A 27,288-nucleotide genomic window follows, 5' to 3' on the forward strand; every position below is an offset into this window, starting at 1 on the left:
TGAACCCAGGGTTGCTTAATCACTGAGCCACATCCCCAGCCCTTTTTCAATGTTTTATTTTGAGACAGGATCTCAGGAAGTCCTTAGGGCCTTGCTAAGACATGCTTTAAACTTGCAATTCTCCTGCCTCAGCCTCCTGAGTTCCCGAGATTATAAGTATGCACCACCACGCCCAGCCCCTTTTTTGTTTATTTTGAGACAGGGTCTTGCTGCTGGGGCTGGGAGACAGATTTTTGTACTATCACTGCTCTGGCCTTGGACAGGTCCTGACATACAGTGGTGCACAAGAAATGCTAACTGGATAAACAGCAGCTAACCATTATTGGTCATGGTGTTTAGTTCATTTGTTTTGAGAAAGGGGGTCTCTCGCCACAGTGCCTGGCTTGAGTGCTGTTTTAGAAATGCTTTTATAGATCATCTCATTTAACCCTCAAAACAACTCTATGCGTTCGTTCCTACCACTGTGTGCACTGTGGAGATGAGGTGGCAGAGGGCCGAAGGAGCTGTCACTTGTCCAAGGCCTCTCAGCAAGGGAACTAGGAAGCTGAACCCAACATGATGAGCTCCAGAGCAAATGTTCACCCCCCTGCACACAGAAGCGGAGGCACAGAGGGCACGACACTCGCTAGGCCACTGGCCAGGCAGCATAGAGCATGGATGTGCTGCAGCCCCACAGCCCCCAGGAGTGACCACGGGTGCTGTTCTCTCCCTGGAAGTTATTCCCGTCTGATTCAGCCATGGACGGTCTAGAATGTTCCCCGTGGGGGCCCATAACCAGCAGCTGTCCCACACTGCCCGGCCTCCCCTCTGCACCTTTTCCAGGTCCTGTTCCTGCAACGCCAAGGCCAATTCATTGTTGTCAATGACAGAGGCGGCAGCCACGTCCAGGGGCGTGGAGCCCTGCATGCCTGTGGAGCGAGAAGTGGTGAGAACACTCTCAGAGCTACGCGGCCACCTGTCTCACTCCTGAGTGTGTCACTCCTCCTTTCCCAGGCAGGACCAGAGGCCTTGTCTCATCTGTGGATCCCCGTCCCAGCCCTGGCCACTCCGGCTGTTGCTGTCTAAGCTGGGGCCGTCTTCCTTAATGCACCGTGAGCCCAGGGAAGGCCATGCAGGGCTGCCTGGGTCACTATGTGTCCCTGCCCTACTCATCACAGGGAGGGTTGAGAGTGTGTTTGTTGAATGACTGAGTGAGTGAGCTGGCAGAGAGGGGGCAAGCCTGGAAGGGCTCTGGGGGCAGGTTCTTGGCTCAGGGGTCTCTCACCCAGGCCAATGCCGCTGTTCTCCAGCAGGTAGCTCAGGTGGTCGAACATGGAGCGCTGGTTCTGCCGGCTGATGCGGCAGAAGTAGCAGAGGAAGCGGCAGCAGCTTGTCACCATCTTGGGGAAGCGGATCTCCTGGGGCAGGCAGGTGGGCTGTGGTTAGTGCCTGCCTTCTGCGGCCCCCTCCTCTCTGCTTTCCAGCCCAGCCAGACCCTTACCTTGGACTCACCACCCCCAAGGACGTTCACCATGACCTCCATCACCGTCTCGTGCATGCCCAGGGCCCTCATCAGGTTCGGGTGTTGGTAGAAGACTTTGTTGTTCATGATGTTCCTGGGGACGGATCAGAGTGCGTGGAGTCATCAAAGGCTGAGTCACCGAGTCCAGGCAGAGCCACTGCCACCAACATGGTCTCAGTCAGCACCTACTGGCCTCTGCCCCCTCCAGATCTGCTCCTGTTCATTCTTACATCCTCTTTAGGAGGCAGGAACTGTGTCCCTATTTCACATGTGAGGAAACTGAGGCCCGTGTCCAGGGTGGGCTCTCCCAGAGTGGAGTTTTTTTTTTTTTTTGAACCAAGGATTGAACCCAGGGGTGCTTAACCACTGAACCATATCCCGAGCCCTTTTTTGATATTTTATTTTGAGACAAGGTCTTGCTGAATTGCTTAGGGACTTGCTGAGGCTGGATTTGAACTTGCGATCACAGGCCTGAGCCACAACATGGGGCTTCAGAGAGCAGACCTCTGTCGCGTTGCCCGCTGTGTTCCTAACGCCTGGAAAGGGCCCAGACATGGTGAGTGCTAGATAAGCCTTTCTGAGTGGAGGAATGAGACTCTTCGACACTCAGTGCTCAATACCACGCCACGACCTGCAGCAGCAGCACGAGCCCCCGAAGCCACACCACTCTCAAGGGGGTAGGTGTGGCCCTTCCCTAAGTTACAGATGAGGAAACCGAAGCTCAAGATGGCAGACCTTGGGCCCAGAGTCATGTGGTGGGGGGGCTGTTCCCAGAGTCGGTGGACAGGCCGATCGCTGAGGGAAGGCGACCTCGCTGTACCTACAGACTCTCCCAGGGGGCCCAGCTGGAGAAGGAGGCCCCCCACCTCCAGGGAAAGGTGCCCAGCACGGACGAGGTGCCTCACCCAATGCTCTGGATCATGAGGTTCTCCTCCTGGGGGCCCATCTGCACGATGAGCAGCGAGCGGATCTGGCCGAGGCACTCCAGCAGGCTCATGGTGTCCTCCACGGAGGACGGCGAGATGGTATAGGCCCGGGGCAGGGCCCGCAGCAGCTCGCCCAGCCCGTCGTACTGCCGGTGCAGGAGGCTGAACATGGCCCGGACCAGCTCGGGGCTCTGCACAAAGTCCTCCTGGGCCCAGCGCACCACCATGTGGGACACCAGCTCTTGCAGGGACCCTGGGAAGTGGAGACAAGCACCCGAACGCTGTACCGGGGCCTAGGGCCAGGACGGGCAGGAGAGGCCCCTCTTCCCAGAGGCTTCTCCGTTGCTAGCAGTCCCCTTCTTCCACCTGCCAAGAGCATGTCACCACGTCCTGGCACTGAAGCGAGGTGTCTGTTCAGAACCTGTGATGTGTGGTCCCACTTCCTTCCCCTGGCCCTATCTGATCTGGCTCTGTGACTTCCCTGCCCTCGGTGCTCACCACGGGCCCCTGGTTCCCTCTGCTCCAGCCACACTGGCCTCTAAATGCACCAGGCACGCCCCTGCCCCAGAGCCTTGGCACTGGCCATTCCCTCTGTGCCAGTCATCCTTCCCCAGGTCCTCCCGTGCCCTGCTCCCTCACATGGACCCCTCCATCTTCAGCCTCTCCTGCCTCTCAGATTGATTGTGTTCTTAGTCTTGAGGACCATCTAACACCGATACATCCCTATCTGTCTCTGTTATACTACTCTAAACCCCCTGGGGACAGGGACTCTGACTTCCTCCCCACTGGCCCAGCCCTGCTGACGGTGCCTGGCCCAGAGCTGATCCAAAAGAGTTTCTTAAATGTCATAGGATAACGTGTGGTGACACACGCCTATAATCCCAGCGACTTGGGAGGCTGAGACAGGAGGATCATGAGTTCAAAGCCAGCCTCAGCAACAGCGAGGTGCTAAGCAACTCAGTGAGACCCTGTCCCTAAATATAAAATGCAAAATAGGGCTGGGGGTGTGCTCATTAGATGTGGCTGATCCAAAGCTCGCATAATGGCGCCTTGGTCCAACATGTATCCTAACGGCTTTTCTGATTCCCTCAGCAGGGAAATCATCTCACCACAAGAGGAAGGAAAATCAAAAGCCACAGGGACACAGAAGTTTAGTGGTGCAGGAGTGGCCACCATCCCAAGGCTGGCGCAGCCCTCTGCTCTGGCCAGCTGTCCCTCTGTCCCTCGCACTGGGCAACACCCAGGGGCAGGCTGCGGCCCCCACAGCGAGCCACAGCTCCAGCTGACAGCCGCTCCCACCCAGCCCTTCCTGTCTCGCTCCTTCCCATCCTGGCCTCCTGCATCCCCCTGTGCCCTGCAAGGAGACAGGATCCCATGCACAGGGCTGCCGCCACTCTGGCCCCGTCCCTCATCCTCACGAGGTTTATGCTCCTCCTGCAGCTCCTCCTCAGATTTTTCTTCCTTCTTCTTCACCAGCCGCACCTTCTCCAACAGGCTCATGAGGCGGCTGCCCAGGGTGGTCTCTTCCTCTGGTTCCTCCTCCTCCCCTTCCAGCTGAATTCCTGAACGTGCACAACAGGGGAGGGAATGTCCCTCAGCAGTTTGCCTGGGCACTTTGTCATTAACCCACCCACGGGCCACTCATCTCTTACTCTGCAGCACTCGGGAGCTTCCCATTTACTTCTTAATATATTCATTTATTGACTCTATGAAGCATTTGCCATCTAAATTGGCTGTGGCAAATATGTTCAAAGAACTAAAAATGTCTGAAGAACTAAAGGGATATGCGATGACAGTAGGGTACTAACCAAGAGCTAAATAACATTTAAAAAGAAACATGAAGAAATTTTGGAGTTGAAAACTATACCAACTTCACAATAATGCTTCAATTAAAGCGTTTTAATTTTAAAAAAGAAAAAATGGAAAGTGCAATAACTAAAATTTTAAAAATCACTAGAGAGGCTGGTGGTGGTGGTGGTAGTGCACACCCAAAATCCCAGTGGCTTGGGAGGCTGAGGCAGGAGGATGGAGAGTTCAAAGGCAGCCTCAGCAACTCAGCAAGCCCCTAGCAACTCAGCAAGACCCTGTCTCTAAATAAAATATTAGAAAGGGTTGGGGATGTGGCTCAGTGGTAAAGTGCCCCTGGGTTCAATCCTCAGTAGCAGAAAAGAAAAAAAAAATCACTAGAGAGGTTCAACAGCTTATTTGAACTGGTAGGAGGAAGAAGCTGTGGAGTTGAAGGTAGGACATAGAGAGTCTCCAGTCTAAAGAACAGAAAAATCAAAGAACCTCAGAGACCTGTGGGCCATCCTCAAGCATGCCAGTATACTCATGGTGAGAGTTCCAGAAGGAGAGGAGAGAAAGGGGCAAAAAAATATTTAAGGGCTGGGGTTGTGGCTCAGTGGTAGAGCGCTTGCCTAGCACGTGCAAGGCCCCGGGTTCCATCCTTAGCACCACATAAAAATAAATAAGTAAAATAAAGGTACTGTGTCCAACTACAACTAAAAATAAATATTTAAAAAATATATTTGATATTTGAAGAAATAATTGCATAAAACTTTCCCAAAGAAATATATTGGTCTCCACATCCAAGAAACTCAACAAACTCAAAATGGGATAAACTCAGAATGACAAGTCATACCTAGATATGTCATAAGCAAACTGTTGAAAGGCAAAGACAAAGAGAAAATCTTGACTATCAGCCAGAGAAAAATGACTTATCATGTTCAAGAGAATCTCAATAAGATAATGTGCTGCTTTATCATGAGAATAACCGAGGTTGTCCATCTGTCCCTCCAGCCAGCTCTCCATCCACTCTCAATCAGCCCTCCATCTATTTTGCTAGCCAGCCAGCCATCTCTTCACCCATTTATTCATCCCTCCATCCCTCTATCCACCAGTTCACACTCCCGTCTACTCACCACCTATTCATCCTCATCCCCGTTCACCCAGATACTCACATAAGCACACCCTCCACGCATGGCCCGTCTGCTCCCCGGTACACTCATGCATTCATGCAACCCATAGTTATCTAACACCAACTCATGTGAGGCCAAGAAATCTTAGAGAAACTTCAGAAGTCTCAAGAGAAAGCCTGGGGAAAGGGCTCCCTGTCCTCTCTCCTCACCGCAGTGCGCCAGCAGGTCATGGTGAAAGTCAAGCAGATCCTGTCGGATCTCTTCAGGGAGGGGGCAATCTTCCTCGTCTGCACCATCCTTGAACTGCAATAGCATGTTGATCTAGGGGAAGGTCAAAGGTCAGAAGGAGAGGTCAGAGACCACAGAGGAAGAACTCTGAGGTCAAGGGTCAAAGATTCAAATCTAAGGCCCTGTCCAAGATAATGAGCCAAAGTGTGAGTTGGTGAAGAACAGCTGGGAGACTAGGGCCAGGGGTCTGGAAGGGGTCAGGGTCAGTCAGGTGACTCCCAGGTCAGGTTGGTTCACAGAGGGATAAAGAGAACATCAATAGGTTCAGAGGTCAAGCACCAGTTTTGAGATTGAGGAACATCAGGGTCTGTGAGGGGAGAGGTCAGGGTTGGGGGTTAGACAGTAAGACAGAGGACGTCAGGGGGCAGAGGACCTGCTCCTGGGGTGGGGAGCGGAACTCGCGGGTACGCCTTGCAGTCTCGGCGGCAGTCATGGTGAAGGCCTTCATGAGGTGGCCATAGCGGTCCCGCTGGTTGGCCTGGAGCTTGTCCACGTAGCGCTCTGCAAAGGCGGCCAGGGACTCCACGCGGTGCTGCAGCTCTTGGTCACAGAAATACTCCAGGAGGTGGCACATCTGGGGGAGGACAGTCATGAGACCACCGGGACTTCCTGAAACTTTTGTTGCTTCTTCCCCATTCCCTGACCCTGCCACGGTCCAGCCACCACCATCTCCTGCTCGGGTCTGAAGCCAGCCTTCTCCGTGGTCTCCTCTCACGTGGCACCAGAGAGATCATTCCAGGCCAGCACGCCCCCACACCGCTTTCTGCAGGTGCAAAGTCCCCCAATGCCTCGGGACACAGTGCAGACTCGAGCTCCTCCAGACCCTGGATCTTCCATCCAGGCAGATGGAGGCAGAAGACGGGCGAGCAGCCCACCTGTAACTTCACGGATTCCGGCAGCTTCATCTGCAGCAGGCCCTCCTCCAGGTCTTCCTCCTTCTCCCCCTCTGCTGCCTCCTCTTCCTCTTTTTCCTCATCTTCCTTCTCCTGTGCCTCTTCCTCCTCATCCTCCTCCTTCTCCTCCTCATCCTCCTCTTCCTCCTCCTCTTCCTCCTCCTCCTCTTCCTCTTCCTCCTCAGTGAACACTTCAGGCTCAATCATCTTCAAGATCTGCTTCACATCCTCATCGCTGAAGACTCCCATCACCTGCAGGACAAATTCTGAGTTCTTCACTATGGCCTGAAAGGCCTCCATGACCAGTCCCCAGCCTCGCTCCCAGCCTCACTCCCAGCCTCGCTCCCAGCCTCGCTCCCCAGCCTCGCTCCTCCTGCCATATGCCAGGTTCTTTCTCACATGGGCTGATGTGATTCCTCCCATAGAAGGAAATGGCCTCCCTCCTTGCCATTGACCTCATTGAAATTCCTCCAGTTCACACCTGTGCCTCGCCCACATGGCCCAGACCACATCAGCACCTCTCCCTTCACAGTTCAGTGTCCTTTTTCCCAAGCCTGAACACATGTGGCTCTGGGGCACCCTACACCTGACACAGGCCCACACAGCTCCCAGCACATGCCACATCACTCTCAGTCAACTCCATAAAGATGCTTCTAGACTGAAGTATGGAAGGAAAGATAGAAGGTAGATTAAAGGGAAGAAGAACGGGGAGAGAGAAAGGTGGAGAGAGGGAGGATGGGGTGGCTCGTGGGTGAATGGACAGCTTGAATGGCAGAGGTCTGGGAGATGAGGGAGTGGATCGTGACGGAGAGATGAAGGGGATGGTGTAGGCAGAGAGGGTGGGTGGGTGGGTGACAGGAAAAATGATGCACAGGTGAGCAGGTAGGTGGATGGGATGGTAGATGCAGGAGCAAGTCAACCAGGGCACTGGGAAACAGTGCAAATCGCTGTGGGAGTGGGCGGGTTAGATGGGTGGCCTTATGTGTGGATGGAGGAGGCTTGCGCACGAAAAGTTGGATGGATGGCTTCTTGGATGAACGGTTCTGCGAGTTTAGGAGTAAAGGAGTACATGAATAAAACCTGAATAGAGGTAGATCGACAGGTAGGTGAATTGGTGTAGATGGCTGGATGTATTTATGAGTACATGGATGGGTGGGTTTATATACATATGGATGAACAGGTGCAGAGATGAATGGAAAGGTAGATGGAGGATGGATGGACCTGTGAGTGGGCATATAGCTGGATACACAGGTGAAGGGAAACTGATGTTGGATATATGAAAGGAAACATATATTAATAATAAATGGGCAGATAAGTGGACGGTGAAGGGACTGATGTGTGAATGAAGGGAAAGAAGGATGAGTGAACACTGAAAGCTGGAGAGGTGGATACATGGATGGATAGATGGATGGATATATGGTGGAGAAGAAAAGAAAAGAAAGACAGACGGACTTTTGTGTGGGAAGATGAGGGCATATGAATGAATGAATGGATGAGAGGATAGAAAGGTGAGCGGAGGGTGGATGGATTGATGGATGGATAAATGACAGTTGGGTGGAGGAATGGGAAGAAGAAAGGTGAATAAACAGATGAACAGAAGACAGATGAGTGGATGGGAGGCAAAGTGCGTGAAGGTTGTAGGTGACGGGAGGCTAAGCTGAAAGGTGGGTGGCGGTACAGATGGAGAGACCTAAGGGTGGCTGGATGCATACATGGGAGGGAACTGATTACCGGATGGATGGGTTATTTTCAAAGTGAAGAATGGGGGAAGGAAGCAGGAGGAAGCCATTACCAGCAGAGTGGACACGAGCTTGAGCACGGGCACGAACTGGAACTCCACCGAGCCCCCGACGGGGTCGCGCGCGTGCTGCCCTCCATCGCGCACAGCCTCCCCCAGCATTCTCAGCGCCTTGTCCCGCAGGGCCTCCAGGGGGATGGCGGGGCTGAGGCGGGCCGGGGCTTCGGTGACCCCAGCAGCTGGCAGGGCCGCCACAAAACAAGGCGGGGAGAAATGGTGTGGGGGCCTTAGGGAGGTCGTGACTCCAACCCCAGGCAGTCCGTGGCGCCGGGGACCATCTTCTGCGCTCCTCCCAGGTGGGAAGAGCGTGATGGCGCGGGTCTCAGGCGTCAGGGGCACGATGTATTCAGAAAGCATGGAGCGCCGGCTGCGGCAGGCACTTTCCAAGTGGATGCTGATGAGGAGGTCATAGTAGCCCGCGCGCAGAGGGCCAGGCAGGTGGGCATCCTCCAGCGCGTGCAGCAGCTGCGCCTGGTCCACGTGGCTGCACAGAGCGTGCGCCACGCGGTTGTTGCCCAGGGCGCACACAGCGCGGTACAGGGAGAGGGTGTGCGAGTGGAAGCGCTGCAGGTCCAGGCGCTCAGACAGCTCCAGGATGTCCATGCACCTGTGGGAGAGGGGAGGGCCACAGACAGGGACAGGACCACAGAGGAGGTGGCAGACAGACACAGACCAGAGAGAGGCAGAGGTGCTTTAGCAGTAAATCCCCGTGTCCTGCAGGTCAGGGCTCCATGGGGGCTTTGGAGCAAAGTCTAGGAGTTTTCCAATGGTCTTGGGAGTTCCCAAGGGGTCTGGGACACCCTGGGAGGTCTAAGACTCTAAGTTTTCTGAGAATCCAGAGAGGTTCTGGTGACCCTCAAATGTATCTGGGATCCCTAGATTGGCAAGGTCAAGGCCTCTGGTTATGTTTAAGTGCCACTAGAATGTTAACTTCACCACAGCTGGACACCTGTGGTACACGGGAAGTGCTCAATAAATATTTGGTAAATGAATAAATGGGAGGGGGCCTGGGGATGGATCTGAGTCCCCCTGGGCAAGTCTGGGCACACTGAGATATATATGAGCATTACTAGAATGTCACTGGGTGTCAAAATCTTGTTGTCATCAGCCTAGAATGCTACCGATCCACATGCCAGAGATATTTGTCAAATGACAAATTAAGGAAGGAATGAATCATGTCAGAAGCCTCCTGGGTTGAGGCTGGGATCCCTGGCTATGCTCAGAGTCCTTAAGAATATTTCTAGCCAAGAGCAGTGGTGCAGGTCTGTAATCCCAATGATTCAGGAGGCTGAGGCAGGAGGACTGCAAGTCTGAGGCTAGACTAGGTAACTTAGTGAAACCCTATCTCAAAATAAAAATAAAAAGAACTGAGGATGGGGCTGGGGTTGTGGCTCAGTGGCAGAGCACTTGCCTAGCACATGTGAGGCACTAGGTTCAATTCTCAGCATCACATATAAATAAATAAATAAATAAAGGTTCATTGACAACTGAGAAAATATTTAAAAAAAAAAAACTGAGGATGTAGCACAGGTGAAGCACCTCATGAGTTCAATCATCCCCAGAATCAATCAATCAATCCCTCTCTCTCTCTCTCTCTCTCTCTCTCTCTCTCTCACACACACACACACACACACACTCACACACAGCCACACAGCATTCCTGGCATTTGTGTGAACACATCTGTAGTCCTGGGTGTGTCTGGGTCCCTAGAATGGATTTTAGATCTCTGTGGGACGGGTCTAAAGTCTCCCTGGGTGTGGCCAGAGACCATGGGGTATATTGAGCCTCTCTGAATAATGTCCAGTTCTTCTGGGTTGGTCTGGGCTTCCTGAGATAGCTTTGGGGCCCTGTAGTATGGGCCTAGATTCCCTGGGTGGGAGGTGGTCCCCCGAGGTGAGTCTGTGGCTCACAGAATGGGTCCAGGGCCTCATAAGGCAGGTCTGGAGCCTCCCAGAGTGTTATCGGGAAGCCTGAGCTGAGTCCAGATCCCCCTGCGTGGATGGTCTGGAGCCCCAGAGAAGTGGTAGGAGGAGGCACTGAGCTGGGTCCAGACCCCAGAGGACTGGCAGCACCTGCCCTGCCCCTGTGCCACCAGCCAGGCCCTGACCTGTTCTCCTCAGGGATGTGGAGTGCCATCATGGTCAGCGGCTCCTGGCACTGCACAGCCCAGCCCAGCCGCTCCCCAGCGCGCCGCATCTCCACCTGCAGGAAGTGGTTGGGCATGCGGCTCCAGGAGACAGGCATGAGCATCTGCACCTCCAGCCGCGGCGGGCACTGGGGGGCTGGATTCTTGCGCTCACTCAGGAACATGGCGGCTGACAGTGGCATGATGTTCTGGGGGTACAAAGGCATGCCTGGGTCAGGGTTCCCAGCCCTCCCCAACCCTCCACCCTACCTCCAGGTGTCCTCCCCACACACCCCGCCGCAGCCTGCCCCACGAGTGCCCCCACTCCTGCACTGTCACCTTCTGCTTTCCCAGCTCGAACTGGACCACATTCTGATGGGTGGGCAGGACAAAGACAGCAGGAAATAGCTTCGTGTTGGGCTCCACCTGGCAGGGGAGCAGAGGACAAGGTGAGGGACAGGGATGGGTTGGCCATGTGGAATCTGGACCTCAAATGCTGGGGCCAAGACTGCACAGTCACATGTGGACATCTAGAGGCTCCCCGGTGGCTCTGAGGTCACCCCTGGGACACACCGGCCAGGCCAGCCTCTTCCAGCTCCCCGGGGCCACCTGTCATCTGCATCTTGGTGCACATCAGGCCCCTCCAGGAATGCCTTTCCAGTTTCTCTCTGAGGTTTTCTCCCAAAAAACCCCACCCCCATCCCCAAACAATACCATCTGTGGAGCAGTCTTGCCAAAGCCAAACCTGGATCTAACTGCTCCTCTAGACCCAACCCCCTGTTTACAGGAAATGCAGGGGACAGGGGAGAATGTTCTAATGAAACCACAGGGACTGGGTCAATGTGCCCTGATGTTAAAGTGCACACGAAACTCCTGGGCTCTCCATGAAATGCAGATTCCGATTCAGTGTGTCTGGGGAGGGGCCTGAGAGTCTGCATATCCAACAAGCTCCCAGTGATGCTGGTCCTGCCTGTCCAGGGACCGCACTGGGGGGAGCACAACAGCCCGATTCCTTCAACCATCACTTCAAAGGGGGAGCAGGTGTGGAAAAGGAAACCGATGTACAAAAAGAAACCTACGGGACTTGGCAACCAATTAAAATACTTTGGGCTGGGGCTGTAGCTCAGAGGTAGAGCACTTTCCTGGCATGTGTGAGGCACTGGGTTCGATCCTCAGCAGCGCATAAAAATAAATAAATAAAGGTATTGTGTCCATCTACAACTAAAAAACATTTAAAAATATATGATCTTAGCTGAGTATGGTGGCGCACGCCTGTAATCCCAGTGGCTCAGGAGGCTGAGGCAGGAGGATAGCGAGTTCAAAGCCAGCCTTAGCCATGGCGAGATGCTAAGCAATTCAGTGAGACCCTGTCTCTAAATAAAATACAAAATAGGGCTGGGGATGTGACTCAGTGGTTGAGTGCCCCTGAGTTCAATCCCTGGCACCAAATTAAAAAAAAAAATATATATATATATATATATGTGTGTGTGTGTGTGTGTGTGTGTGTGTGTGTATAAAATCTTAGATTCCAGTTCAAAAAAAGAAGTGACAAAAAAAAAGACATTTTTGAGGTAACTAGAGAAATTTGAACATGAACTGGACATTTGATGGCGGTTAGAAACTCCTGGTTTGGGGTTTGGGGGTGATAGTGGTATTGTGGTTATGCATTTTAAAAATAATCCTTATCTTTTAAAGATACGTGCTTAAAAGAGATGAAACTACATGATGTCTGCAGTTTCCCTCAGAATCTTCCTGTGGGTGTGGAGGAAGTAGGCGTAAAGATGAAGCGAGATTGGCCGTGAGGGGGTGGAAGCTGAAGCTGTGTGCCAGGAACCTGGCGGTTCGCTGTGCTGTTCCATTTTTGTATATTTCTGAAATTCTCCATTTAACATGAAGTTTTACAAAGCTCACCTTAGTTGAATTAATGGATAGATAGGCGGATAAGTATGTGGTCAAGGCAGGACAGTAAGCATTTAGGATCATTTCTGCTGGTGGCTCTGTGGACAGTTCCTGCACAGTCCCTTCAGGGTTTCTGTGGGCTTAGAGTACGTGCATACTTTTTTGCATAATAAAATATTAAAAAGGAAAAGTCCATGTTAGGATTCTGGCCCTTCTTCGGGTCCTCCCTGATGGGTGAAAAGGTGGCGACTGGTGTCACCCATGAGGGAATATGGTCCTCTCTCCAAGGAAAAGGTTCTACTCTGTCTCCTCCATTCGGGGCCTTGGTTCAACTAGGTGTTCTCTCGGGGCCTCCTGAGGACAGACTAGGAGCTGGTTGTGTCCTATCTCTGTGGGGTCTGGCCTCGGGGACATACTGAAGGGTGGTCCTGGGATGCTGGAATGTGAGGGACTATGGCCAAGTTGCTGAGGGTTGGACTCACCTGGAAGAAGGTGTTGCTCTCTTTGCCATTGGCTGTGAAGGTCATTAGGCCAGTGGCCAAGTCCACCAGGCAGCCAATGACCAGGTCTGTATGGCTGATCCGGCCCTGCTGCCCGGGGCTCACAAAGTCCCCGCCCCACACCATGTAGCAGTTGCTGCACTTGAGGCTGGAGGAGACAGGAGCGGTCACTGCAGGAGTCCTCAGCCCAGGGGCTCCCTGAGCTCTCCAAATGCCATAACCTACAGCCCCGACCCCAATGCCCATCCCCTGCAGACCAGGCCTTGGCCTCTCAGAGCTAGAATTCTTAGGGGCTGGTGGGGCTTCCTGGAAGGAGGAGGAAGAGAAGTACAACAGCCGGAACAACTTGAAGGAAACAGGCAGGAAGAGAGGATGAAGAGGAGAAGGAGGCTTCTGAGCCCGGGGCCCAGACTCCCCAGCTTCCTCTTGCTAGGGGAGGCCTCAGGTCCCACAGCCAGACAGCCCCAGAGCTGGCCGCAAGAGCTCTGGCTCCCCACTGCCTGTTCTCCGTCCCACATGACCTCCCGCGCCCACAGTACCCCCCCACACACACTGGCACCTGCTGTGCACGTTGCCTTGCTCATCCCCCATTGTCACCGTCACAGCCCGGACCTTGCTGAGGTCGAAGTTCATGTCGTGCTGATGGTAGTCAGGGGTGACCCAGCCCACCCATACGCAGCTGGGCTCCTGACCAGCGAAAACTCTCACAGAGTAGTAGTACTGGGGACACAAAGAGGGGACCAGAGATCAGGCAGGGTGACAACATTCCCTGAGCTCTGCTTTGATCTCCTTGGATTCTCAGGGGCCTCTAGGAGTTTAAGAAGTTGCCAGATTCCAGACCCCCTTCATCTGTGTCTCTCTGTTTCTGTGGCTACTGATTTGGAAATCCCTTGGGAATATTTTGTGGTATCCCCACATTCAGGTCCCTCCCTGGTTATAGCAAAGGAATACATGGCCCCCGGCACTACTGCTTTCTCATAACAGATTCCATATTTGGAGGACCCCCAAACTATATTGACATGAATTGCGTATTTTTATACTCAGGAATATTTTAGGGTGGTTATCAAATATGGCTATTGTGTTTATGTGGGCAATTCCAAATGTTGGGGTCCACAGTCTATATTGGTTTACCCTCTGGATTTTGGGGTGCTGGGAGTTAGAGCATTGTGTCTGATAACTTCACTCTGCTCCCTGCCATTTTCAGGCCACAAGGTGTGTGGATAGAGGGGTTTGAAGGATTCAATCATGTGTGCTGTATTTTGTCTAGTACGTACTGGGGTATCCCCAGATATGAGAATTGCAGCACTAAGTTTGGAAACTGGGAGTTTCTATGCTATGCTGTGGAGGGGGCCCCCAAAGTGAGGGTTCCTGGTTCTCACCGTAGTGGTGTTGAGGATGATCTCAGGGTCATCGCGGTCATCCGCAGGCACCACGTCTCGCGGGAGTCGGGGCAGAGGGGGCGTGGCCGGTGGTTGGGTCATCATGGCGGCCTTCTTGGCCTTGAATAAGAACCTGGTGGTGGGAGGAGAGGAGGCCATGAGAACCAGCTCTCAAGTCCAGCCCCGACCTTCCCACCACAAAAATCCTGTCCCCCACATCCATCTTAACCACTCGCTGCTTGGGATACCCAAAGCCTCACCCCTAGAGGGCTGGAGGCCCCACTACCCTACATTCTGCCCACTGCTTGTGGTGTCCTGTCACCTACATTTCTGGGAACATGAAGGTCCCCTTTGGGACGTACAATGGTCCCTTCAATTAGCATTTCTCATTTGTGTTTGGCATAGCCGTGGCACTGTCTTATATGTCGCAAGGCATGAGGAACCCCTGGAGCCCCAGCAGCAGCACCCCCAAACTGTGATAACCAACAATGCTCTGTCATTTCCCAACACCCCCCGAGGGTCAGAACTGCCTCCCATTGAAAACCGCTGCCTCACAGGAGAAATGGAGGTTTCCTTTCAACTCAATATTGTCTGAGGGTCTCCCTGGAAGTTAGTGTTTTGGGGGTTGGTGTCCACTGAGAGTGTAGTACCCTCTGGAGCAGTGGAAACTCTCCCAAGACCCTGGATTCCCCAGTGTTCATGGCTAAGGAAGCCCCTTGGATGAAGCACTTTGGGACCCACTTTGGGGCTCGGGGAGAGGAGAAGTCTGCACACCGTGCTGTAGGGCTCCTCGATTTCACATTCTCAGGGAGATTAGAGCATCCCTGGGAAATCATGGGGACCCTGGAAATGTTAGGATCCCTCAGTGTTCTGACGGCACCTGGCATACAAGGGGCCACTCTGGGAAGCACTGGGGTTCTCAAGTTGGGAATCCCGAGAGGAACCGCAGCCCTCCCTGCCCGCCCTCCACTCACCCTCTCTTCTTGTTCTTCTCTGTGGTAGCGTCTTTCTCATTCTCTGCCCTGGCGGGCTGGGCCTCTCCCCCGGGCTGTGAGGTGCCCCCAGGGGTCCCCTCCTTGGTACTTCCTTCCTTGCCCCCTTCAGCCTCCCCCCAGCGACCAGCTGAGCGGCGCAGGTTTTCGTAGTCAGGGTCCGGTTCCGCTGCCCGGGCCTCGTCCTCCGCAGGGGGCTGCAGACCAGGGGGTGCCAATGGGGTGGCCCCTGCCGTGCAGCGGAAGTGCTGGTAGAACTGAACGGGAAGGCTCAGCCGCAGGAAGAGCATCTCCACCAGACTGTTCTGGGAGCCCCAGGTGCGGTGGGTCAGGCGCAGGCAGGGAGGTGTATCCACAGTGCCGTCCATGCGGGCCACCTGGGGGGGGGGCAGGAAGCACTGAGACAGGCCACTTATCCTATACCTGTGACCTGCAGAGCCACAGTTAGGCCTTAGAGGCCTTGTGTAAGAACTATCTAAAGACACCCCTCCTCTGGGCTGATGAAGCTCACTGAAGGGCACAAAACTTGCCCTTGGGTTGCTTTCAACCAACTCTCTGTCACCTTTGCTGGGTACCTTGAATAGCGGCAGCCCAGTCATACCCTGGAGTCACTTGGGAGAACCTTCAAAACCAAATGGCCCATCCATCTATTCATCCCACAAATATTTACTGAGCATTACTGTGTGCCAGGCCTGTTCTAGGTGCAAGGAATACATTAGCACATAGAATAAAACCCTGCCCTCCTGGGCTCTTAGGAGAGCGCTGCGGGGGAACAACTCGAAAAGGTCAGAATTTTGTAGAGTCCCCAGGTAAATTTTCCTTTATTTTGGTAACACTCAGAACAATGTGTGTATATTAAGTGTGTGGTATGAGTTTTCACACCGTCGACACACCTGTGTGCCTGACACCAGGTCAGGAGAACAGAACAAAGTCCCCAGGAGTCCCTCAGGGGCCTCTTGGAGTCACTACCCTCTTAAAGATAGTAAGGGGTTCTGATGAGGCAAATGTGCCTAACCAAGGAGCAGGAGCCCACAGAGGCCTGACCCAGGTGGTCAAGCTGAACTCACAGAGGTTTTCCAGACTCCATAAACCACAGAGCAGTGTGGACCTCCTCACGACCAGCTGCAGACTTAGACCTCTCTGTTCCTTGGCAGCCAGTGAACTGACCCCAGGACTGTGCCTACAAGATTCCGTGCTCTGGGCTGGTCTGTGGCTCAGTAGGAGAGCACTTGCCTTACACAGGTGAGACCTGGGTTCCATCCTTGTACCACATAAAAATAAATAGAATAAAGGTCCATTGACAACTAAAAAAAAATTTTTAAAACATAGATTCCCTGTTCCCAGATTCTGCAGGGTTTTTTCCCACCCCTCTCTTTCCTCTCTCTCTCCCTTCTCTCTTAGAAATCCTGATTTTGCTTTTGTCCCTTGACAAGAAATGCTCTCCTGTGATTTGTGTGCAATGAAATTAACAATGCCCCCAAGTTATTCTTTCACAGTCACCGATTCTCCATTCGTATCACGGATTAGTTTTGCCTGTTCTGGAACTTTCTATGAATGGAAGCCAGCATGTGCTCCTTGTGCCTGGGTGCTTTCATTCAGCACTGAGTCTGCATCTTCCGCATGGTCATGGGCATGTCAACCCATTCCTTCTCCCTGCTGCATGGCCTTCGGCTCCCTGGTGGCCCTCACCATTTGGCATCAGCGAGGACTAGGAGGTCCCCGTTGCTCCACTTTCCTGTCCCACCTCAGCCATCTCTGGGGCTTTCAGCCTCCACACTTGCCTCCTGTAATCCTCTGTCAGCAGGGGTCTTTCCAAAGCTCCACTCTCAACTGGACATCCCCTACTAAAAACCTTCCACTTTTTAAAAAAATACTTTTTTAGTTGTAGATGATGGACACAATATCTTTATTTATTTATTTGTATGTGGTGCTGAGGATCGAACCCAGGGCCTCCCACGTGGGAGGCAGGCACTCTACCACTGAGCCCCAGCCCCAGCCCCAAACCCGTCCACTTGTGCATAGTTTTTAAATATCCCCCTCCACAAATCGCTTATTAATTACAAAGAGGAAAAATAGTAACTTTACAGTAGAGAAACCTGGCAGATTCCACCTCCCTCAAATAGTCAAGTTAACAATCGGCACAGTTGTCCCTTGAAATCCATAGAGGATTGATGCCAGGGCCCCTGGCACACAGCAAGACCAACTGATGCTCCAGTTCTGTTGTGTTGAGTGGCACAGTATTTGCAGATCCCCTGTGAGCGCCCTCCTGAATGCTTTAAATCATCTCTACACTCCTTACAATATCAATGCTATGTATATTAGCTGTTATGCTGAATCATTTAAGGAATAGTGACCAAAAAAAATCTCTGCATGTGTTCAGTACAAATGCAATTTTTTTTTTCAAATATTTTTGAGCTGCAGCTCATTGAATCTGTGGCTGCAGAACCGCAGATACAGAGGGAGGGCTGACCGTAAGAGACACAGCAACACGCTGTCACGCACCAAGCACAGCACAAGCTCACTTCTGTGATATTCCTGCCAAATATGCCTTGTAGGCTTCTAATCGTGAAAAAGCACCCGACAAACCCAAATTAACTACAAAACAGTTAGCCTGTAGTCCTCAAAAATGTCAATGCCATGAAAGACAAAGAAAGACTTGGAAACTTTCTACATGGAGATCAAAGAGATAAAAACCACATACAACATGCAATCCAGGAGTGGATCCTGCACCAGATAAAAATAAGGGACATTACTTTACAATTTGACAATAACTGGCAAATTTGGGTATGAACTATGGATTACAGAATCATATTATTAGTGCTTCCTTTCCTGATTTTTGTAACTACTGCAATCGACAGAACACACCCTTGTTCTGAAGAAATGCACACTGAAGTTTTCATGTTTTTTTTTTCTTGGTTTGGTTTGGTTTTGGCACCAGAGATTGAAGCCAGGGGCGCTTAACCACGGAGCCACAAGCCCATCTCTTTTTTATTTTTTACTTTGTGAAAAGGTCTCAGTAAGTTGCTTAGGGCCTCTCTAAGTTGCTGAGGCTGGCTTTGAATTCGAGATCCTCCTGCCTCAGCCTCCTGAGCCACTGGGATTATGAGCACGTACCATCACTCCCAGATTCCACACTGAAGTATTCTGGGGTAAAGAGGCACAATATCTTCAATTTACTCTCAAGTTATTTAGGAAAAAAAGAAAGAAGCTGGGCCTGGTGGCACCTGCCTTGTAATTCCAGCGACTCAGGAGGTTAAGGTAGGAGGATCACAAATTCAAAGCCTGCCTCAAAATTTTAAAAGGCTTAATGGTGAAACGCTCAGAAAGAGACTGTCCCATGCCCAAGGTCACACGGAATGCAAAAGGCCAACCCCAGGTCTGTCTGATTCTAAAGTGCCAGCTGAAGCTCAGCCCCCCAGAGGTCAAGTTCTTTGCAGTCTGACTGTGAAAAGGACAACCAATGGCTTTGGTCTTTGTGGGGTGTTTACAGTCAGAGTCTAAACTTGACTTTAACCTTAGGGAAAAAAAGACACTCCAGTCTGAAAATTGAGTTGCTTGGATTAATGAAAAGTAACTAAAAACAAAATAAAATTAAAAATAAAAATAAAAACTAAATCCCAACACACTAATTACAATTAATAAGGAGGGTACCAAGATGTCGCCAGGACACTCAGAGATCTATATTTCTTTTTTTTCTTCAGTACTTGGGATGAACCCATGTCTTTGTGCATGCTAGGCAAAGCTCTGTCACTGAGCCACATCCCCAGCCCTTTTTATTTTATTTTGTGACAGGATCTTGCTAAGTTACCCAGGCGGGTTTTGAACTTGTGGTTCTCTTACCTCTGCCTCCCAAGTTGATGGACTTACAAGCATGCTCCACCATGCCTGGCTGGGTTTATATTTCTTTAAACCTTGCTCTAGGATCAAATAGTATCAGGGCTAGAAATTTCCATCGGGGTCACATTATCAAGCTTCTCTTTTCTCCCTTCTCCCATTTTGCAGGTGAGGCCCCTGGGGCCAAAGTTATACCCTAAAAGGCAACCTGGGGAGCCCAATATCCCGACCCCCACTCCTAGATGGCTCGTGTGCTAACATAGAAGGAGAAACTCGGGGAAGAAAGTTGTGAGAACAAGGTTTGGAGACAAACCAGAAGGTCCATTGCGCTCACCTCATAGTGGGGGTGTTCAAGGGGCACAGGTTCGAACTGAGGAAGGCTTTTGCTGAACCAGGTGGTGACTGGGCGCTGCATGTTGATGGCAAATGGCTCAAAGCCTTCCTGGAGGCCACAGATGGCAAAGAATCGCAGGGAGCTCACATCCTGGCCCAGGTTTAGGTGGCCCACCTGGCCAGGCCCCAAGCTGCAGACTGGGAGGAAGCCTGGGGGAAGGCAATGAATGGGCAGGGGTGAGCAGTGGGCAAGGCAGGGCGGTCACAGGGGGAGGTACTGTGAAAGGGATAAGAGAACCAGAGGCCGAAGGTTCATGGGGAGAACGGAGGAAAACCAGGCAGGCAGGTGAAGGGTCTCACCTTCCCCAATCTCAATCTCCCGGAAGGCTGTCTCGGAGCCAGAGTCCGACATGAGGACCTTGCCATTGAGGGTAAAGATGATGGTGTTCTCCGTGAGGTCGATCATGCAGCCAACAACATCGCCTGACTGCCAGGGATGCCCAAACGGCTCACTGCCCAAGTGCCAGCGCTGGCCCTGTGAGGAGCCCAGAGAAGACACGGTGCTAAGACACAGGGAACCGGAGGGAGGGGGAACAGGGAGAGGGTGACCCACACAACACGTCAGGAAGGGGAAGGAGAGGCACTGGTGCCCCCATCATCCCTGACATCTGCATCCATGGTCCTTGGAATTGCCTTCCTCATTAATCTGTGTCTTGTTCCTTCTACCTGGGTCTTGCTGTTTCTGTGGCTAGGGCGATGGGACCACCAAAGTGGTCGTGAGGTGTTAGGAGAAGCAGTAAGCAAAGAAAGGAGAAATGAACCCATCAGAGTCCTCCATACAGACCCATGTACGCCCACATAAGTCCCCAGAAGAGATGGGTGAAGAATAATGGATGGGTGTACGGCGGATGGAAGTATGGATAGAAAGGTAAGGATCCACATGGGCTGATGGAGGGAAGGAAGAGAGTGTAAGCAGAAGTATAGATGGATAGACGATGAATGGATGGTTGGTTGAATGGATGGATGAATGAATAGATGGATGGATGGGTAGGTGGGTGGATGGAGAGATGAATGGGTGGGTGGGTAGATGGCTGGTTGGATAGATGGATGGATGGATGGATGAATGGGTGAATGGGTAGATGGTTGATTAAATGGATGGATGGATGGATGCATGGGTGAATGGGTAGATGGTTGATTAAATGGATGGATGGATGGATAGATGGATGTATGGGTTGGTGGATGGATAGATGAGTGGGTGGATGGATAGATGGGTTGGTGGATGGATAGGGAGTGGAAGGTGGATAGATGGATGAGCAGGTGGATGGATGAATGAGAAGGATGGAAGACGCAGGGATGGACAGACAGAGTGAAGCACAGATGGAGGCAGGGCTAGAGTGCAGGACTGTGGGAGGGACCACGGGGACTGGCAGAGTGGAGCCCAAGGAGGTACTCACGCGGTGCCCATTGAAGACATAGGCCAGATCATCAGCTCCCAACTCTACATCAGGCCGCAGCTCAGGTCTTGCCCAGCCCACTCGCATTTCGCCTGTGGTGACTGCCTCAAACTCGAAGTACCAGCGCCCACTCTGTACCGCATAGGATTTCTCCGCCCGGAAGATGCGCACCCGGTCCCAGCGAGACTGGCTCTCCACCTGACCTACAGATGAGGCCAGGTAAAGTCAGAAAGGCTGAGTAGAAAGTGGAGGTTAGTGGAGAGACAGAGAAGGTGAGGGTGTTGGGAACAGGGAGAAGAGGGACAATTTCCTGGTGTTAGAGAACTGGAGAACCTTAGGAGTCAGAGGTGGGGAAGATCTATTGAGATAGACCTCCATCTTGTCAGTAGTCAGAGCTCTCAGCCAACAGAGATGCCGACAGAGACACAAAAGGAGAAAGCTGGGTCCAGACCTGGTCAGGGGTTAGGGGTCAAGTGTCAAAATCAAGGGTTGAAAGTGGACTGTGAATCAGAGTCAGAGTCAGGGTCAGGAGGGGCTAGACATTGGGGTTGGGGCCAGGAGTTAAGAATTTGAATGTCGGGGAGCATGGCCAGGGTCATAGGTCAAGGCTGGGATTGGAAATCAGTGAAAGGTCAGGGGTCATTTAGAAGGAGAGCAGAGACTAAATCCTTGGTTGTGTGGCTCCATGTGATGGTCATAGTCCAGAAGTTAGAGGTTAGGGGTCAAAGGTGAAGGCCAGGAACTGGAGTCAGGGTTGGGTCAGCACTCACTGGTCTGACTTCCCAGTGTTATAGCCAAAGCCCAGGCAGGGATTGGGTCAGATCAAGGTCAGTGGTCAGATCAGGGTCAGGGTTTGGGTCAGAAGTAAGGGTCAAAGTTAAGGGGAAGGGTCAGCGCTCAATGACCTCCTGATCACTCCACTCTGTTACAGATACGACTCATTCAAGGACTGCGTCAGGTCAGAGAGCAGGAGTCAGGGCCAGGGTCAAGGCAGGAGTTAGGGTGGGAGCCTCGGTCAACACTCACTGGGCTCCTGGTCAGGTGGCTCGATGTTGTAGCCGTAGCCCAGCAGGGTGCGCACTGCCTGGCAGAGGCTGTCTCGGTTGCTGCGCTTGGTGGCCTCGTCCAGCAGGCGGTAGGGTACGAGGCGAGGGTTCCTTCGTGCAGGGATGTCCTGCACAGCACTGTAGCTCCAGCCCTGGGCCACGCGGTCCCGTGCCCACACATTGTGACCATTCTCTGCCAGCCGATCCACAAGGGTCGTCTGTGCCGGTGTCAGCCGCACGTGGCTCAGGTCCAGTGGAGCCGGCTTGTACCCGTTGCTCATCATGTACCTGCGGGGGTAGCAGGCCACTGGGACGAGGCCCTCCTTCCCCTTTGGGGCTCTGTGCTGAGATCCTGACTTCCAAACCTTGGACCAGGACCCCAGGATGCTTAGCCAAGGGCTTCGGAATTTCTGACCTTTGGTCTCTGCTATCAGGGTTCTAGCACTTTCTAGAATAAGCTTTGAGGTCCCTGACCTCTGACTCTAGGACCCAAAGCAAGGGCTTTGCCAGCACTGATCTCTGACCTCTGTGACCTCTTCATCCTGACTCTAGGAGCTTTATTTTTGACCCTGAAACTCTTTGACCTATGACCTCCAGCTTTGAGGTTTCTTAATTCTGGCCCAAGACCCAAACACCCAATCTAACTCAGGACCTCTAATCTCTCACCTATTGCTCCAGAAACCTCTGGATTCTATCCTTCTGCCACTGATCCCTTGCCTCTAATGTAGGACGTCACCTCAGCTTTCTCAGGGTCCCTGACCCTATGTGCTGGACTTTCTGTCAGTCCCTCTCTCACTGGAACTCCTAACTCCTCAGTCCTGGCATTCACCTCTGACCCCAAAGCCCTGACCCCTGACCCTATGATCTTGACCCTAACCTCTGGCCCCTTCATCTCTGACCTCAGCCTTTCCACAAAGCCCTCCAGCCCCCCTCCCCACACATCCCAACGCCCCCTCCACTCCCCAGACAGGCCGGGGCCCCCGCTCACGTCTTGGGGAGTTTTGTCTTCTTGAGGTTGTCCTCGGCCTTCTCGTCGGCCATGCCCACGTGGCAACCCAGCGCCAGCAGAGTCCTAGTAGGAGCACAGGTGACACGGTCATAGTCCACAGAGCTCCCTGTCCCGTCTCCCCTGCCTCTAGCTCTGCCCCTAGCTCTGGCTGTTGGGGTGTCTGTCCCCTGGCCCTTGGTCTCTCTGACGTCTCTCTGACGTCTGTCTGTCCCTGTCTCTTCCTTTCCGATTCTCTTTGACCACGTCCAATTTCTCCTGTCTGCTTCTCCCTCGGTCCCTTTCTGTGTCTTTCTCCCTTTCCGTTGCTGATTTTCTCTCCCTTTTATTTTTTGAGACAGTGTCTTGCTATGTTGCCAGGCCGACCTTGAACTCCTGGGCTCAAAAGATCCTCCCGCCTCGGCCTCCCAAGTGCTGGGACTGTGGACGTGTGCCACCACGCCCAGCATGCTGCTGATTTTCTTTTGCTGGCTGTTTCCCTTCCCCTCTCTGTCACAATAACTGTCCCCTCTAAGTGTCTGTCTGTCTGCCTTTCTTTTCTCTGTCAGTCCCGGCCTCGCTTTCCCACCTCTTCCTCCCACCAGTGCTTGTTCCACCCGCTGCTCCCACTGGGTGCCCTCACTTGAGTGTCTCCCCTGACATCTGCAGGTTGTAGTTCCTCTCTGGCTCTGGAAGGCTGTGGAAGTCCACAAGACATGGGTGCAGCCTCTTGTTGTCATCCCGAACCTGGAGAAGCCCTGGCGTCAGCCTCTCGGGCTCCCTGCCCCCAACCCAGCACTCCCAGACCTCCCTGGACCACCCACCCCTAGTTCTGCCACCTGTAGCCCAAGAACCCCCTGGTATCCTAAATCCCAGCCACCGGCCCTCTCCGCGGGTCAGCCATTCCTGCCCCTCACCGGCCCGTAGGTCCAGCCCTGTTCGATGCGGGTCAGTGCCCAGAGCTCATGGATGTTCTCCGCCAGCTTCTCCCGAATGCGCTCCAGATGGGGAGGCAGAACAATCTGGGGACAGGAAGACATTCAAGGGGTTCCTGAAATCCCACCTCCACCTCCACTGCGACCTCTCTTCCTAAAACCATGAGTGAGTCCTGGTGTTCAACAGCCCTGCCCCCAAGCCCTCATTTTGATTCCAGGATTAAAGCCCCAATGAGCAAGGATGTAGCATTATCAGAATTAAGGATTATTTGGGGACAGATCTGTCTCCCCCGTGGACTGGGAGCTCCATGGGGGCAGGGCCTCGGCTACCTCAGTCTCTCCCAAGTCCTCGGCCCCACCCAGCCCAGAGCCAGACCCTGACCCAGAGGAGGTGCTCAAGAAATGCCTGCCGAGCTGAGTGGGGTGGCGCACGCCTGTAATCTCAGCAGCTCAGGAGGCTGAAGCAGGAGGATCACAAGTTCAAGGCCAGCCTCACCAATTTAGGGAGGACCTGTCTCAAAATTAAATAAAAAAAGGGCTAGGGATGTGGCTCAGCAGTTAAGCGCCCCTGGGTTCAATCCCTGGTACCCCCTCCTCAAAAAAAGAACATGCAGAAATATCTGCCAAATGAGTGGATGAGTCCCTTTCCTTCTCTGTATAATGAGACTTGCCCCAATGCTTAAATCATAATACTTGCCTCATGAGGATTCAGAGAAACCATTTATGTAAACTACTCAATGTTTACATAAATGTCTGGCACACAGTAGGTGCCTAATAAACATTAAAGCTCTTGGTGTTCTATAGGCAAGAGATAATGATGTTTCGAATCAGGGTGGGCTGTAGGGGGAAATGTGGTAGGAGGGCTAGCCAGGAGGTCAAGGGGACCACCCACTAGGTTGAGAGGTGGGGTGTGGTGGGAGGGAGAGGCGTCCAGGATGAGGCCCAGGGATCCCTCCAGGGACAAGGGATGGTCAGGTCACCCTGAGGTAATCTTACTGCCATTAATAATGGCAAGTGACTGCAGTGGGTGCTCAGGACTATGCTAAACTCTCAATCACGGTACATCTGCCCTCCCATGGGGACATCCTTATAGGGAAAGCAGGAAGTCTGGACTGCACACAAGGAGCATGAGAGGACTGATATGGAAGAGATTCCCCCCAAAACTGTAGTGGTTAAGACCTCAGAAATCGGAGTCAGAGCCCCTGAGTTCAAACCAGCCATGTGACTTGCACAGGATGGGGCAGGGGGGAACTACCAGGGATTGAACTCAGGGGCACTTGACCACTGAGCCACATCCCCAGCCCTATCTTGTATTTTACTCAGAGACAGGGTCTCACAGAGTTGCTTAGCGCCTCACTTTTGCTGAGGCTGGCTCTGAACCTTTGATCCTCCTGCGTCAGCCTCCCGAGCTGTTGGGTTGCACAGGTTTCTTAACCTCTCTGGGCCTTGCTTTACTCAACTATAAATTGGGGGCAATTACTGTTCTTTTTTATGGAGCCACAGAGAAGATTCCCTCTCTGTGGAAAGCTGGGATTCTGCCTTGAAAGAGTCCCTGGCCTCAGTTTTTCTCTCTGTTCAACAATGGGGTTCAACAAGGCCCTGGGTTCAATCCCCAGCACCACGCACACCCCAGCTCCCCACCTCTCCGACTCCTAAGAGAGCCTTCCTCGCCAGAAGACCCTTGTAGGGAAGGCGGTACCTGGACAGTGTCCACAGGGCAGGGCACGAAGTCAGTGTGTGACAGGCAGCGACTGGGGCCCACCAGGTGGGGGCCCCGGGGCCCTTCCCGACGGTACTCCTTGATGGGTTCAAGGCGGAGCCGCTCCCGAGGGAGCACAGCCTCATGGCACGGGGCGTAGCCAGGTGGGGGGAGGAACTTGAATTCGCCATGGCGGCCACCGAGGAGGAACCGCACCCTGGAGGAGGAGAATGGGGATCGCGGGAGGGGCCAGGGGACAGTCCGTGATTGGGGGGATCTGGAGTGATCCTGGGATCCATGGAGGGTTCTGAGGGAACCTGTGGCCCCTGCGCAGGCATCGGGCACAGAGGTCATCTAGGACCAGAAATTCAAGTCTGGGGTCAAAGGAATATCACAAGAGGACCTCACGGAGGACCTAAAGGAAAGTGGGACCATCAGGGAGTTAAGGGTGGGAGGACCTATTGTTAGGAGAGAAGAGCTCCCATCATTGCCAGGTCACGGGAAGGTCCTTTGGAGGAGTCCCCAGGTCACCAAAGCAGCTGGGAATGTTAGAAGGCTCGGTGAGAACAAGATGGTGATGATTTAGAGACACTTGGGATTTGTTATCACCGTTCCACTGAAGGGACACTTGGAGAACTTGGGGTCCCTGGAAAAGGATGGGGTCATTGATAAGTCTTTAAATTAACTGGGCAGTGATTACTGGGCAAGTCGGGGGCTACTGGACCACCTTGGGGAGATGCTGCATCCTAAGAGGTTACTGAAAGAGGATGGAACCATAAGGAGGGTCGGAGGTCATTGGGAGGCTATTGGAAGAGTCTTGGGTCATTGGAGCATCTCTGGATGAGTTTGGGGGTTACCAAAAGGTCACTCTAAGGTCTGGGGATACAGCTCAGTTGGTAGAGTGCTTGCCTAGCATGCACAAGGCCCAGGGTTCAATCCCCAGCACCAGACACACACCAAAAAAGGTTACTGTAAAATTATGGGGTCACTTGAAGGTCATTGTAGAAACATGGGGTTGGGAAGAATCTGAAGTCTTTAGGATCATGCAGAGGTCACTGAGAGTTTGAAATAAGGGCTTCTTGCCAGTCAGTCCTGAGGGTGAAAGGCTGTGTCCTTGACCCATAGGGTGACTGCAGAAGCTTTCTTGGGTCAGACCCCCCAACCCAAGACAACTGGGGCAGGGGCAGGTCCTCACTTGACACCGGCGGAGAAGCTGACAACAGGGAAGAAGAGCCCGTCGAGGTTGAAGGCCTCGAAGACGCCCTGCACAGGACAGCCGTTGATGCGGAATGAGATGGAGGGCACACTGAGGTCCAGACAGCAGCTGACCACATCCTCGGGGGCCAGGAGGTGCTGTCCTGGAGAAGTCACTGGGCGTGCCACGTGTCCTACACCGAGATCACCAGGGAGGGTTCAGAGGTCAGAGATTCCATGGAACCAATGATATCAAGAAGTTCAGATATCAGAAGATCCTGTAGGGACTGGATTTGGGAAAACCGCCCCCCCAAGGACAGGTGATCCCATGGATGGGCCCGTAGGTCTAAAGTTAGGAGCGAGGGTCAGAGTCCCCCTGGAGTTAGGATGCCTGGGAGCCTGATAGCTGCGTGGTCAGAGTTCACCTGAGTTACAATTAGGAACCTTTGAGTACATAAGTCCAAGATCAGAGGTCATAACAATCTGAGCAATCTTCTGGGATCTCTAGGGTCAGAGGTCATGCCTCTTCTGAGGTCAGAGTTTTGGAAATTATGAGGAAACAGGTCAGGGTCAGGATTCTGGAAGCTCT

General features: G+C 52.9%; 1 protein-coding gene across 4 annotated transcripts in view; it reads right to left on the reverse strand.

Moving 5' to 3' along the window:
• The window catches only part of Ryr1 (ryanodine receptor 1), a 113,578-nt gene that overhangs the window by 67,712 nt on the left and 18,578 nt on the right, over positions 1 to 27,288 (reverse strand). For all 4 annotated transcript variants that reach the window (XM_077105867.1, XM_076839060.2, XM_077105866.1 and 1 more), the window contains exons 19-42: positions 26,701 to 26,893; positions 25,506 to 25,722; positions 23,789 to 23,893; positions 23,515 to 23,618; positions 22,875 to 22,958; positions 21,867 to 22,174; positions 20,841 to 21,043; positions 19,747 to 19,921; positions 19,388 to 19,596; positions 15,202 to 15,596; positions 14,228 to 14,360; positions 13,408 to 13,568; positions 12,831 to 12,996; positions 10,789 to 10,875; positions 10,432 to 10,658; positions 8,319 to 8,931; positions 6,509 to 6,778; positions 6,007 to 6,207; positions 5,555 to 5,666; positions 3,846 to 3,989; positions 2,407 to 2,680; positions 1,481 to 1,595; positions 1,265 to 1,397; positions 814 to 908 (exon numbers count right to left, since the gene is read on the reverse strand). In XM_077105867.1, coding sequence (XP_076961982.1) covers positions 814 to 908; positions 1,265 to 1,397; positions 1,481 to 1,595; positions 2,407 to 2,680; positions 3,846 to 3,989; positions 5,555 to 5,666; positions 6,007 to 6,207; positions 6,509 to 6,778; positions 8,319 to 8,931; positions 10,432 to 10,658; positions 10,789 to 10,875; positions 12,831 to 12,996; positions 13,408 to 13,568; positions 14,228 to 14,360; positions 15,202 to 15,596; positions 19,388 to 19,596; positions 19,747 to 19,921; positions 20,841 to 21,043; positions 21,867 to 22,174; positions 22,875 to 22,958; positions 23,515 to 23,618; positions 23,789 to 23,893; positions 25,506 to 25,722; positions 26,701 to 26,893 — 4,724 coding nt within the window. The remainder of the gene's footprint in view (positions 1 to 813; positions 909 to 1,264; positions 1,398 to 1,480; positions 1,596 to 2,406; positions 2,681 to 3,845; positions 3,990 to 5,554; positions 5,667 to 6,006; positions 6,208 to 6,508; positions 6,779 to 8,318; positions 8,932 to 10,431; positions 10,659 to 10,788; positions 10,876 to 12,830; positions 12,997 to 13,407; positions 13,569 to 14,227; positions 14,361 to 15,201; positions 15,597 to 19,387; positions 19,597 to 19,746; positions 19,922 to 20,840; positions 21,044 to 21,866; positions 22,175 to 22,874; positions 22,959 to 23,514; positions 23,619 to 23,788; positions 23,894 to 25,505; positions 25,723 to 26,700; positions 26,894 to 27,288) is intronic.

Source organism: Callospermophilus lateralis, chromosome 18, assembly GCF_048772815.1.
Source record: "Callospermophilus lateralis isolate mCalLat2 chromosome 18, mCalLat2.hap1, whole genome shotgun sequence".
NCBI lineage: Eukaryota > Metazoa > Chordata > Mammalia > Rodentia > Sciuridae > Callospermophilus > Callospermophilus lateralis.